The sequence below is a fragment of the Pongo abelii genome, chromosome 8 (genome assembly GCF_028885655.2).
Source record: "Pongo abelii isolate AG06213 chromosome 8, NHGRI_mPonAbe1-v2.0_pri, whole genome shotgun sequence".
Classification (NCBI taxonomy): Eukaryota; Metazoa; Chordata; class Mammalia; order Primates; family Hominidae; genus Pongo; species Pongo abelii.
Genome location: NC_071993.2, coordinates 14,983,441 through 14,998,022, shown reverse-complemented (window position 1 = coordinate 14,998,022; position 14,582 = coordinate 14,983,441). Strand labels below are relative to the sequence as shown.

At 38.4% G+C, this 14,582-nt stretch overlaps 2 protein-coding genes across 2 annotated transcripts in view; both read right to left on the bottom strand.

The window, feature by feature from the left end:
• Positions 1–14,582, bottom strand: part of HSPA14 (heat shock protein family A (Hsp70) member 14) — a 33,388-nt gene that overhangs the window by 16,446 nt on the left and 2,360 nt on the right. The window contains exons 4-9 of the mRNA XM_002820543.5: positions 6,617–6,665; positions 6,379–6,484; positions 5,467–5,557; positions 3,958–4,062; positions 2,732–2,893; positions 986–1,141 (exon numbers count right to left, since the gene is read on the bottom strand). Of these exons, the coding sequence (XP_002820589.3) occupies positions 986–1,141; positions 2,732–2,893; positions 3,958–4,062; positions 5,467–5,557; positions 6,379–6,484; positions 6,617–6,665 (669 nt within the window). The remainder of the gene's footprint in view (positions 1–985; positions 1,142–2,731; positions 2,894–3,957; positions 4,063–5,466; positions 5,558–6,378; positions 6,485–6,616; positions 6,666–14,582) is intronic.
• On the bottom strand, positions 8,278–13,153 carry MSANTD7 (Myb/SANT DNA binding domain containing 7). The gene is made up of 2 exons (XM_054521986.1): positions 12,441–13,153; positions 8,278–11,916 (listed from the first exon to the last, which is right to left on the bottom strand). Exons 1-2 carry the CDS (start codon positions 13,000–13,002, stop codon positions 11,393–11,395), a joined length of 1,086 nt encoding a protein of 361 aa, XP_054377961.1. The 5' UTR covers positions 13,003–13,153; the 3' UTR covers positions 8,278–11,392.

The following is a 14,582-nucleotide window of genomic DNA, read 5'->3' as shown; positions in this document are numbered from 1 at the left end:
GGCTTAAAAAATACTGTTATCTATTAATATCTATAATCCTTATAGATATTAAAGCATACTTTTATGGTTGAAATCTTTGTGACAAAGGCAAAATTTCCCTAATGAAAAATTATAAATTTCATTTCCTTCTTAATTACTGATTAATAAAGCAAATATATACCGAGGACTTGGACAAACTTAACCCTAAGGAATTCTGGAACTAGAAAAATACACATACTCTGTCCAAAAAGAGATTCTAATTCAATGCAATGCCTTTTCTATCTTTTGAGTTGTAGCCTGAACTCTTTCTTCAAAGATCTGGAGTATAGCTGTCCAATAGACCTTTCTACCAGTCACTAGCCACATGACTACTGAACATTTGAACTGCAGCTAGTGCTACTGAGAAACTGCATTTTTAATGTTATCCTAATTAAGTTAAATTTAAGCAGCCACAGGTGGCTAGTGGCTCTTTTATTGGGCAGTGCAGATCTAGAGTCTTCATGAAGGCCCAGAGAAAGTGAAGAAGCTAAACTAAACAGATGAAAAGAGAATTTAAACAAATACAGTCACTAGAATCCTAAAAAAATATATACTGCAGTCTTGGAAATTTTCACTATGCTTCAAAGTCACCTATTATGTTGTTGAGAGGTTTGAATAGGCCGTATCATTATCATTAGCAAATATGCAACACAAAGACTACAGCACATCCTCCCTTTGTACTTTATCACTTGTAGGATCTAGGTTGAAGGTTCTAGGATGCCTTCGCACACTCCTAATTGTAGCCATAAAATAACAGGGCAAGCAATCAGAACTTACGTAATTACTCTGGTAACAGCTATTTAGTCTGACAAAAATAGGACCCCAAAAGTGAAGACATTATAGATGGTTGATAAATCTCAAACAAACAAAAAAATTTGAATTAATAATTCAAAAAAATAAGAAAATTATACCTAAACAAACATGTTCTTGGAATTTTTTTAAAAAGTTTTTTGAACTTCAGTTTTACCTGGACACATTGCAATCAAAATCTTGTCCTTCATATAATGAGTCAAGAAAACAGTTGGCACTTCCCAAGGTTGACAAAGAATGTTTTGCTACTTCAGCACTGTTCATCAATTTCATCACGGCTCGCGCATTTCCTCTCACATCATATTTGAAGGATCTAAATTAAAAACATAGCCTTTGGGGTTTAAAATTACTGGGCCATTTACAACATTGTAACTAAAATCTGGATAATCCTTATTAAAACAATAATAAATTAGTGAATCAGGCCAGGTGCGGTGGCTCACGCGTGTAATCCCAATTTTGAGAGGCTGAGACGGGTAGATCACCTGAGGTCAGGAGTTCAAGATAAACCACGGCCAACATGGTGAAATCCCATCTCTACTAAAAATACAAAATTAGCTGGGTGTGGTGGTGCATGCCTGTAATCCCAGCTACTTGGGAGGCTGAGGCAGAAGAATTGCTTGAATCTGGGAGGCGGAGATTGCAGTGAGCTGAGATTGCACCACTGCACTCCAACCTGGGCGACAAGAGCAAAACTCTGTCTCAAAATAAATAAATAAATAAAATAAATTAGTGAAACCATATTTTATTCCAGATTTTAGTATTTCTCTTCTAATCCCTCTAAACTTTCCTAAAACACTCTGTGCAATTAAAGGGGTCACCTCAAGAAAAATGAATTACCAATTTCCTTAATACTCTGAATTGCTACATTATGTAACCATGAACTGCTGCATTATATAATTGTAATAATAGGCTGTACTCTGAAGAAAGTAGAGTAGATATCACCCTTTTCCAGGTGAGACACAGAGGTTAAAGGAGATTTATGTAACTGCGTCAAAGTCTCCTATTTTACCCTTTATAATCACAGCACAATCACTGTTTAATGGCATAAAATTATTTGTCAAGCATTAAAAAGAAAAAACAACCCACAAGTGTTTCTTCAAAAAAATTTGACACATACAATAAAATATGTAAAATTACATTCCACTATCTCCAATATGAGTTCATGTTTAAAACTACTTACTAAGTAGTGATCAATGACTTCGTTTAAACAACATCTTTATAACAAAAAGCAGTATAGGTCTTTATCAAACAAGTGAGACATTATGACTTTTTCAAGACTTCTTCAACCAATTAGGTTAGTCAAACTGGCTAAAATACCATTTCAATTACACTTTTTTTTTTTTTTTTAGAGCTGCAGTACCCAAAGTATAACCTTTACATATCTGACTTTTGTAACATCCAAAAGTGTTAGAATTTTAGAGTAATTATATCCAGTAACAAGACTGAAATATTCCTAGCAGCAGATGAGTAATTAAGATAAATACTCCATAAGACAATAACTCACTGGAATATGAAGATAACGTAATGCAATCTTCACCAAAGCCAAACTTTTAACAACTGTTCAGAAGGCAATGAAGCCTCAGTGCCTATACACTCCTTTATCCAGACAGAAGAGCAATACATGAAGAATTAAAATCCAAGTTCATGCAGTTCAGTATCTGACGGTCTCTTTACACTAAGTGAAAAATCCAAGCACACTCCACTAGGCAGCCTGGCCTCTGCTTCTTTGAATTGCCTGGACAGGACATTATAACTCTAGATATGAAAATATCCAGTTTCCAAGCAATGAAAAAACCACATCCTCCTTTGCAGCAGGATAACTTAAAATAAATTAGGAAAAAAAATTAAAATATGTAAAGGAAAACCTCAATCAGAAGGTATTATTCAGGCCATTAATACTCACCTCTGGAACTCAGAAGCTAGATACTGTGCTAAGGTTTCTGTGAAATGTGCACCACCGATGTTATCATCAGTGTTTGTTGAAAGAACCCGATATATTCCACTGTTAACTTCCATGATGCTGAGAGATAAGGATGTTCCTCCAAGCTTAAACACCAAAATATTGCTTCAAGAGAAGATAAAGTAAGTCATCAGGGAATAACATTTTAAAACTAAGTTGGATATTAGAAGTCACTTAGTTTAATCCCTTTAATTTACAAATGAGGAAATAGAAAATCTCAGGTGAATAACTAAGTTGTCTATAGTCACTTTTTGGCAAATCAAGCCTAGATCCGAGATGTTCTGCATCCAAATCAAAATTCTTTTTTACTTAGTCATGTGGATACAACTGTATTCTTCTGAGTAAGGAGTTCAAAACACGAACTTTTCAAAGTAAATCAAGAGATTCGTGATTATAGTGAATTTTAAGAGAACTGAACATAGAAATTCTATGTGTTAATATTATGCAAGTTACTACTGCAATTGCATGTTCTGTGGATATATTACGTATGCAAAATTAGGAGCTAATTCCCGATTCCCCATGTATTAAAACTCATCATTTGATATTCTTACATTTATCTAAAAATAATTTCCTCGTGATGTACACATATTTATTTACTTAACTAGGAGATACAAATAATGAGGTGAAACAATTACGTAAAATTAACACTGCATCTGAATTAACTTCTCTAAAGTTGAACGACTATCCTTTCTATTAAGACATATTGACAGCTATATTAGGGATAAGTATGTTCTAGTATTTCACCATTAGAAGAAGTCTCAAAACCTCATGCTAAATTTCCCATCTCCTACCCTGTCAAATGTATATAATAGTACCTATTATCTGCAAACTTGTCTAATAACTGGAATTGGCAGAAATATCAGCAGTGTCGTAGCTTGAGTTGGAAACTGGCCAGGCCTCGAATTTTCAAATCTTCCCTCAAAAAAGGCACAAAATGAGGGCAATACGACAAGAGCATAAAAGCTCAATCTTCTCTCCCATTACCTTCTTTCTGTGCTTTCCTAGGACATCTTTCTCAAATATTTGAAAAACTCTAGGCGAGACTCTGTTTTTCCATCCAGAAAGGTTGGGAACCACTGCATTACCTAATAATCTTTACTGATATAATCGCTATAAGCGAAAATGTTTTCTGCACTCAAAAAACCTAAAACTGCAAATATGATCTTTACCTTTTTCCAGTAGGGGAGTCTTGTCCAATTCCATAAGCAAGAAGAGCTGCAGACGGTTCGTGAATTAATCGCAAAACATTAAATCCAGCAGCTCTAGCTGCTTCTCTGTGAACAATTTGCTTTCAATGAATTTAATTTATCACATGTTCAATTCTACATTTTTAGAAATGCTCTGCTAAAGATTTTATACAAAAGCTACTAAAATTTCATAAGTAGAACATGAAGTATAATGATCTTTAGAAGCAAGAATATAGAAAACAAGAAATGAATGACTATAAGAGATCACTTTCTGTTTAAAATTGTAATGTTCAGAGCCATATTCTTGACAAAGAAAGCAAAAAGCACATGTACTGAATAAGAAAAATAAAGCTCTCAAAAATGTCCATGTTTAAAAAAAAGTTGTTCAAAAGATGAGAGTCTTTTGGGGCTCTCAGAGTCTAGGACAGGTGTCCTGTCTTCATGCTATCCAGAACTTCCCCATTCAAAGTACTTGCCACACTTTAACATAATCATCTTGTTGATTCTGTGACATCAGAAACCATGTCTTATTTATCTCTATTTACTCAACCTTCAATACAGTGTGGCTTAAACAGTAATCAATACACATTTACTGAATGAAAAAAATGCCTATGCAAAAACTGCAGAAAGACAAATTTATAGAACACTTGAAAATTTCCAATTTCTTTAATCTAGTGTTCAGTTTTTAAAAGTACGTAAGGCAATTCTCTGCCTCAGAGGCAACTTCAATGCCCAGAACCTTGTGTGAAACTCTATCCTGCATAGCAAAGGCATAAAAGCACACCAATACATTTGCATAATGACCTGTAAAAACTATAACTTTTCTGTTTAGATGTTAAGATCTAAGGTGAAGAAATAAGCACAAATATTTTCTAAAACTGCACATGTAATTCCCACATAAACCTTAATTACAGAAAATTAAGGCAAAGAGATTCATAAATGTCAATTTAACCTGGTAATTTAAAATGTTTCCGATCGAAACAACTGAGGGTACACTATATTTAATTTTATGTTCTCTTGGCTTTTTTTTTTTTTTTTTTTTTCTGAGACGAAGTCTCACTGTCACCTAATCTGGAGTGGAGTGGCGCGACTTTGGCTCACTGCAACCTCCACTTCATAGGTTCAGGCGATTCTTATGCCTCAGCCTCCCGAATAGCTGGGATTATAGGCGCCACCACCATGTCCAGCTAATTTTTGTATTTTAATAGAGACAGGGTTTTGCCATGTTGGCTAGGTGGGTCTCGAACTCCTGACCTCAGGTGGTCCACCCCCCCGCCCCCCACCCAGTGTCCCAAAGTGCTGGGATTACAGGCATGAGCCACCACACCTGGCCTCTTGGCATTTCATCAAATATATAAATGATCATTACCTTACTATTTACAAATACAATTTTATTGCCTAAGGTACTTTAAAATACAATGTTACCTTTTACTATATAGTGATTCTGTATTTCCTTTAATTAAGCCAGTAAGATAAACCCCATATACTTACCCAAGAGCATTTTTTTGCTTTTCTCCAAAATCAAACGGGACAGTAATAACTACATCATTTGCATCTGAGCCCAATACAGAATGTGCCGTTTCTGCATATTAAAAAATATAAAATTCTGATGACAGAAAAAAATGACAAGTGATCCTTTCTGAGGTTTATTAATTTATGACAAAGATCTCACTTAACATATTTCCCAATACACTTGCTTGCCCCCCCCCCGTGTCAATTTTCTTCTCTGCGCTCTGAAATCATGCAGCACTTCTTGTGGTTTTGGTGATATCTTTTGGACACAGAATTAGCTTTCCAAACAGCCTGGCTCTTAGGCTTCAGTATCAACCATCTTCTAAATTAGACTGACTCCATGGAGAATAAGCTCCTAACGCATCCATGTGAAGACACAATGTCATAATGTTAGTTCTCTACATTTAAAGACTGCCTTCCATCCCCCAAGTTCTTAACATCATTACAGGGCTGAAGGGAGCCTTATAAACAATCTATTCCAGAATGTCCCAAATTGTTCGACAGAATACCACTCAGCTCAGAGCCTCTGTCTGAACTGCTGATAAAATCAGACCTACTTAGACTGCCTAAATTATTGTTCAAAGTATACTGTCAATCTTGAAGTGCCACTATTCACCAAGCTTACTTGGCCACTAAATATGTTTGGAAAACTCTTATTTGTCCTAATTCATTTATATGACTTATAGGGAAATCACAGTCAGGTAAGGCAAGTCATTTAACCACGGGCACATAGCCAGTTAGTACCCCAACCAGGTCGACAGTTTATATGTCCTTACTTATCTGTTCAGTCACTCTGCTCTCCCAAGATCTAAAAATACCTCTGACTTTTTTTTTAAGGTCAACTTTCAAAAGATCATTAAAGGTAACTATTATGTATCTTTTACTAAATACCTTTCATTTTACTAAATATCAGTCTGGCAACATCTTCTGGGTTAACAAATTTTGTTTCTTCTCCAGTATCTATTTCATATCGTAATTTCCCATTTTTTTCAATGACCTATAAAATAAATTATAATTATGCTAAATAAATAATTTTTAATAAATATGCAAAGTTTCAAATCAACATTCCATGTTATGACTTTGGTAATTACTCTTTGTAACAGGGAAGCAATAACAGAACCATACTCACTAAACATTTACTTTCCGCGATGTATTTCTGAGCTTGTGGATCATTGGAGCTGTCCATAAAGAAAGATAAAGATAGCTAAGTATTAAAATCAGTATTGTAGATATATACAGTTTAGAGAAGACTGTATTTCTCAATATCACTGAACAAATACTAAAATATTAACAAAGTTATTAAGCTGCTTAATACTAAAAGCCTTCAAATATTACAGAAGATAGAAATGGAGTATTTACAAGGGTTATAGTAATTCTACTAAAGTACTGATCTTTGCATTTGAAAATAAATAGCTTTCTTGTTCTGGCTGTGCTATTAATAGGTGCTATATATTTTGAGGTGACTTTTCATAATATCCATGATTTTATATCATAGTTTCACACCTATGATTCTGAAGACCCAACCACTGAGATGAGAAAGTTGCAAATTAAAGGCAAACCAAAGTAGCTAAGACCATCTTCGTTGCTTGGTTTCTGAACACACACCAACTCCAGAAACCGAAAGGTTGAGCAAAACTATGAATGTTGTTTACAGAAAGGTGCAGAGTACTATGAATATGCATATATGAACAGATATAAGCAACTTAAGCAGACTACAAAATGTTTTCACGTACATTATCTCATGTTATCCTCACAAAACCTAAGTGGGGTGTGTTTGGCAGGTATTATTTTAGAGATAAAGAGCTTCAGAGAGGGACAATAACTTATAAGCTAACAAGAGGCAGAATCGGTACGTGAGCCCACGTCTTCTCTATCACGCTACTATTATTCCTACTTTAGCAGGCTGCCTCCGACTCATCTTGTAAATGATCAGAGTTCTTCTGTCCCTTGAGCAGGGATAGAAATCTCTGATTCTTGGCTTAATGTTATCTAGATATTACGATAAAATAGACTAGTATCCTTCCATTAAACCCTTCTTCCAAGGAGCTGTGACTATTCTATTTGTTTAACAAGAGAAGTTGAAAATTAATAGTGGCTAATTGCTGAAGGGTTACACAGCATCTGGAGACCTTAACTTGTTAAGCGGCAGACAAACGGGGTTTAAAATGGACTAATATGGCTTAGAACTCTGGAATACTTGCAGGTTCCTCATACTTCCTTCTCGATCACCTAAAATATCAATAGGACAAGAGATAAGTAGCTTGCCCAAAGTCACACAGCTAATTAATGGCATAACTGGCTGGCATTCAGAACTTCAATACGAAGTTTAGTATTCTTTCCATTAAACTCTTTGCTTCTTCCTTTTCCTAAACTCAGTATTTAATATTAACTATATCCCAAACACTTTAAGAGCAGGAAAAAAAGATAAAGTGTGCTCATAGCGGGTTTTGCACCGAGATTAGAATTTCAGCATGACACTTACTAGTTCTGTTTTCTTTAGAATTTAAGTCAACCAGAACAATTTATACTGTTATGCGTAGATCGTCTACCACCCAGACAAGAGAATTTGCCAGGAAGGATATTTTACAGAATGTATAGAACTCTTAGAAATGGAAAATTATTTCTCAACTGCTGTATAAAGAGGGCCGCTCTCCTCTGAAGACAGAAAGCACATATAGCTCCGAGGGCCGCAGACAGGCAAGACCCTTAGCAGAGGAGAAAGCAAAGCAGAGAATGGAGGCAACAAAGGACCACAGACATCATCACATAGTGGACTGACCCACAACCACATACAAGTGAAAACTTTATTTGTCCGCACCGGGATTACTGAACAGAAAAACAAAGGTGGTGGGAAGTTGGTATACATAGCACCTTATTTACATGATGGACTTGAGGAGGCAGTTAATCCTATGGTTGTGTATCACAACCTTTATTAGCAATGCCATCTTCTCTTCCTCCTCCTACTTGAATATCCCTTACGGTCAGCAGCCCACAGGCTTGGCACACACCAGCACTAATGTGCTGCAGAGTCTTTCCCCCACTTGTTACATGACAGTGCCTTACACGTCTGAAAGTGCTTATACATTCATCTGTTCCTTTGATCCTCACAACACCCCTGTGAGGTAGGTAGGACAATTATGAGTTTCCCACTTTATAAATGAGGAACCTGAGTTATGGAATGCTGGAAAAGCTTTTCTAAGGGGGTTCAAGTAGTAATGGTTGGGTCTACCACATAGGCAGATTCCTGGCTTGCTTTCTTGCACGCTGTCTCCCTGTATTCCAATTTCCCTCCCCTTAATATTTTTAGCTTATTTTTCTGTGTATTTATTCAAGACCTTTCCCTTGACTTTTATTCCCGCATTAGGGTTACTTTACCCATTGAATTTCACAATACCACATCCAAATATTAATTCCAATGCTCTTCTTCAGCACTCCTTTCATCTCAAAGAAATCCCTCTTATGCACTTTGCTACCATTAATAGATTTATAGAATACAGGCCTAACTCTCCGTCAAGTACTTCTGTGTTTCCAGAAAATCTACCTACCTACCTATAATTGACACATATCTTTCCATATAATAGCCTAAGACAATTGAAAATGAATATAGCTATATCCATTTCAATGCCTTAAATATATGCTCTTTTAAAGCAAAGAGTCTGTGTATGTCTGGTGTGACGCTTAGAGGTTCATGAGCATATTAATAAATATTAATACCACAGAATGCTACCTTAAAATTGTTACCAGTATTTCAAATATACATATGCTGCTGTGACAGAAAAATATTACAATTAAAATTTTTTTCATTTTGCCTTTTATTATGCTATTTCAAATTTTTTTAGAGCTGGAAGGTACTAGGAAAAAAAAAAATCTAGTACAAATCCCTCAATCTGGAGATGAAGAAATTGAGGCATGAATTGGCTGGGCACGGTGGCTCATGCCTGTAATCTCAGCACTTCGGGAGGCCGAGGCAGGTGGATCACCTGAGGTCAGGAGTTCAAGACCAGCCTGGCCAACATGGTGAAACGCCGTCTCTACTAAAAATACAAAAATGAGCTGGGCATGTTGGCATGCACCTGTAATCCCGGCTACTCGGGAGGCTGAGGCAGGAGAATTGCTTGAACCTGGGAGGCAGAGGTTGCAGTGAGCCAAGATTGCGCCACTGCACTCCAGCCTGGGCAAAACAGTGAGACTTTTTCTCAAAAAAATAAAAATAATAATAATAGAAAAGGGCAAGTGATTTGTCTGATGAAACAAACTGTGACAGGATTCGAATCCAGGAATTCTAACTAGATTCCAGCATATTCTACCACACCAGCCACCTCACACCTCCACCCCTGGCTTGGCAGAGCAGCTCGCTTGCCGTCTACTCATGGTTCTGGGTACGTTCCCACTGCTGCTCTGACCATTTCTCCACCTATGTGCATTTCCAGCATTTAGCTAAGCACTCGAGCCTGCAAGATAGAAAATAAAACCTCCCCCAACATGCCCACTCTTTGCCTTTTTTCCAACTTCTAGATTATCAGAAAACTTTTTAAATCCCAAAGATTCCTATTTGTATTCCTAAAAGTACTAAGTAAATCACTAAAAGCTTTAAGTTAGTTTAATGACAGAGAGTAATGTCTTCCCTTCTAGAGTAAATCAGAAGTGTGGCTTATCACCTTCATCTCTACCACAGCGTGTGTCTGGGGTGTGGAGGAGGCTCATCTGTTCACGGCTAGTGCTTAAAAGGAGTCATCTATTGCAGGCAATCTTTATCCACACCATCCTCTACTGTTCCCAAAGTTAAAGAGGCATCTCTTCCACCAGATGCCATTAACTACATAAACTTCTGTCTACACCATCTGAGGAAAAGGAATCCTGGAAAGCTCCTCAAAAGGAAACTTTTCTAGGGCTTGCCCTGTATAACATACTAGACAAAAAAATAACAGAAAAGAATGAAATCAGCTAAAAGGCAGATTGGAAACTGATATAATCTGAATTGTTTCCACAATGTTCCAATGGCAACCGAAACTTAAAGATGTAATTTAGGAACATAAAGGGGCCCAAATAATATGAAATGCAAAGAATTTACATACATCTAATATTTTATAAAATGGCCAGTATTTTATATTGAAGATTATCAATATAAACCATAACACACAATGGTGGCTCCCTGGCACTTCTTATTTCCTTATATTGATAGGAGACTAAGAACCAGTAAAATGAAGGAGAGAAAGACGGTTTGACAAAACAGTGCTTACTAGTAGATATGTCAGACACAGCAGTGGAAATGTAAGAGATTAAGGTACAAATACAGGTTGTGCTTATACTAGTTTAATGAGCCACACAGGGATTTTAAAAATTAAGATTTCAAACTCCATTGAAGCAGTCAAGTTAGACAAGCAAAGGAAAGATTCAAGCAGTGAAGTCACAGTATATATCCATACTTCCGTATCTTGTAAACTAATGTGCCTTACCTCAGCCAAGGCCATATGAATTAATAACTTAAATGTGTATAGTGCTTTTAAACTTTTAAACCGTTTCACATCTATGAACCATGTGATCCTCACAACAGCCCTGTGAGGTAGGCAGGGCAGGAGTTATTACTGATCCCCATTTTACGGATGAGGAAGCCACTGGAGGGAGCTAAACTGCTTCACATATGTGACAAAGCTAGGATGAACCAGCTGTCTAGAAAGTGGCTCCATCGTTTTCTATTAGGCCACCCCTGGCATTTCTGAAAGGTCTTCCATTTGGTGGAGAATCTTGGGAAAATGAACTAGCAATAATATTCTTACTATCTGGATATTTATGGTTCATTCATGTTTTTTTCTGAGGACACAGAAAAGGAGCCAGGGATTCAGAACGCAGGTTTGGGAACTAGACTTCTACCAGTTTAGGAAACAGAGCCTTTTGTAATTGGTTCCTAGCTTTTGGTATTCGAAATCAACCTCTGAAGCAATTTTTCAAGGCCTAGCTGAAAAGCACCAGTTGCCTCTTCCACTGCTGTTGCCAAACGTCTGACTGCGATGACAGCATCCCTGCGGAGCTCATTCGCAGTGTCTTGCTGAGCACTGGCCTCCTCACCAATAGCAATCAGCCTGTCCAGTTTTTCTTCCTCCCGCTTTGAGAGTTCTCGTGCCAATCGCCTGTTTTCTGCCAACTCGGCTGCGATAGTCCTGGCCACTGACCGCCTTCTTCGCCTTGCCCACCTTGGAGGGGGCTCACTGGTCAAGGGCCTATCCCCACCAGAAAGAAAACCAGCTCTCGAAGAGGAGACTGGAGTCTGCGGTGTGGAGGCTACCCCAGGAGTGCTGCGGCTGGTGCTGGTGCAGGGGCTGGGCTCCCCGGACACACCCAGTCTGGCCATGGGGCTGCTCTGACAGGGAGCAACTGCACCTCTGTAAAGGCTGTGGGAGCTGCTGTAGCTGGGGGTCCCTTGAGAGCACCCTGAAAAACAAAGCAACAATGTTGCAAAGAGAACATTCCTGCTAAGGGAATGCTTGGAGCCAGCAGCAGAGCTGAGACAAGTTATAAAACTATGGTTGTTCCTGGAAAGCCTCTTTCCACCAGGGACTGGGAAGAATCCATTTCCTTAATCTGGACAATTGTGACCTGTTTAATTTCACCTCTAAAACTTCTCCCTTGCCTTCCTGAACCCCTTTGTACATAGCCAACCAACCCACTCTAGACCTACAATTTCCTGACTACCCATTATTAATAATGCCAGAACTAGTTTGGTTCTAGAGAGCACTTCTAGGTTTAAAGAGTTCTAATATCTTATGTTGCCAGGGGCATAGCTTTTGAAAACCTGGAACTCTTTAGCTTACTATCAGGTTTTTAAAAAGGTGCGTGGGGCAGAATGAGGCAGAAACAGGAACTATGCTGAAGAGGACACTATCCAAACAGACGCAGCTAAACGTTTAGAGCCACGTGACTCTGGGACCCAAATCCTTCACATGCTTGGGAGTTACCTGCACCCGAGGATTCATCCCAGGAGTCCTCGAGGTCACTGGTTTCTCGTATCCGGTCACTGATTCTTAGCTGACAATCCTCATCTGATTCCTTAACTGTTTTCAAGATAGGCTGATGATCAGCTGCCTGAGTCCTTTTTGATTTTAGAATGCCGGTTCCCTCTTCCCCTGGGGCGTCAGAGGCCACTAAGTTCTGATCACAGTGCTTGGCCCAAGCAGCATCCTCCATTAAGTTGTCTGGGTCAGTCACTATCTGATTTCGGAGAAGCTGATCCAACGTATCATAAAATGGACAGTGTGGTGGCTCACCCATACTTGTGGCATGGGCAACATAGGCCTTTAAATATAATGCCTTCAGAACTTTAAACTTGGAGCGGCACTGACGTTCGGTGCGGCGGAAGCCCTCCTGCTGCATTCGCTTAGACACAGCCTGATAGACATCTGCATTGTGATGCACAGTCTGGAGGCGCTGAATATACTCTGCCTCGCCTAGTATGGAGAGAAGAGTTCGTGTCTCCTGTCTGGACCACCGGATGCCCGCACTGCTATTGGCACTGGCCATTGTGGGTTGGAAAGGAGGGCTAGGCAGCTTCTGGAGAGCAAGGTGCAAGTCTGAAGGTGTGGGGAAGCTCTGTGTGCTCTCAGGATATCTCCAGGATCTTCCCTCTCAGGGATAATTGCTGAGAAGCCAGGTCCAAGGACCGCATTTCTGGCTGGAAGGCCACAGGGGAATGAGAGTTACAGGAAGGGTGTAAGGATAATTTTGGCAGCAAGTTAAGTGGTGCTACCTGTGAGTAGGTCATAAACAGGCATGAGGCCAAGACTGAGACAGCTCAACTTTGGGAGTTCACCCAGGGTAGACACTGCACCAAGAACCTAATGGCTTGGTAACAAAAAGGCCAAATGCTTTCATGGCCGAGAGTTGGTACAACAATGGATCTGTAAAAATCACCCTTGTCTGGTGAGTAGATGGGCTGGGAGGGAAAATCACCTGGACCACGAGGCAGCTAACTCTAAAGGAGTCCAAGCATGACCATGGTATAGCAATCTGAAAGATGCTCAGTCTTCACTAATCACAGCACGCTGTGGCTCTGTGTTACCCATCTGACTGTCACTGTGGGCCAGAAAAGTGAGTTTAAGTTGCTCTGCTAATACAAATTTTTTTTTGCACAATATGGCAGAAGAAAGCCACATAATTACTCTAACCATCTGCCCCCAAACAGCAGCATAAAACAAACAGTATCATATTGTTGGCTACCAGGGGAGAGATCTATGGAAATGTTCTGTATCTGGACTATATCGATGTGAGCATCTTGGTTGTGACACTGCACTATAATTTTGCAAGATGTAACCACAGGGAGAGGTGGTGAATCCGGTAATGTGTTTGATGTCTCTGTATTATTTCTTACACAGCAGCATGGGAAACCACAATTCTCTCTAAATAAAAAGTTTAATTAAAAAAATCATATTGTTGGCTGCTCAGTGATTCGGGCTTCAAGACCCATCTACGATTCTTTTTTCTAGACTTTATGATCTGAAAATATTTGACACCAACTTACATTTAATATGCTCAGTACTAAGTTTTGTCAATAAGTAAAAGGATATGGGGATATATTTATTGTCACCAAATATTGAATTCTCTCCAAACAACTATAGTTTTTGGCTTAGTGCATAAGTATCCTAAGGAAAAAGATTAATATCAAGTTCAATTTAATTGAACACAGCTAAGAGACAGAAAATAAGATAAACAGGTAAGAGATACCTACATAAATTTAATCTATAATATCCAATTCTAAATCAACACAAGGACATTTTTACTTAAATTCTAACTAAACAAAGTTGAAAGAAAAGAACCTGGGGCAGAGGGTGAGGAGACCTGATCTGCAGTCTTATCCAGTTTACCCCCTAAGACAATGCCACAATTTCTTTGCACCTTGATTTTCTCATCTATAAATGGGGAATGATAGTATTTGCCTTGCCAATTTTACAAGGATGTTGAGAGGATTAAATAAAATAATAGATGTGAAAGCACTTTGAAAATTTAAAAACACTCTATCAAGTATTACTACAGTAGTGAAAATGAAAACCCCTAATTATTATAGCAATCTATAATTTGAGGAGACAGTTGTCTGGGGAAGCAAG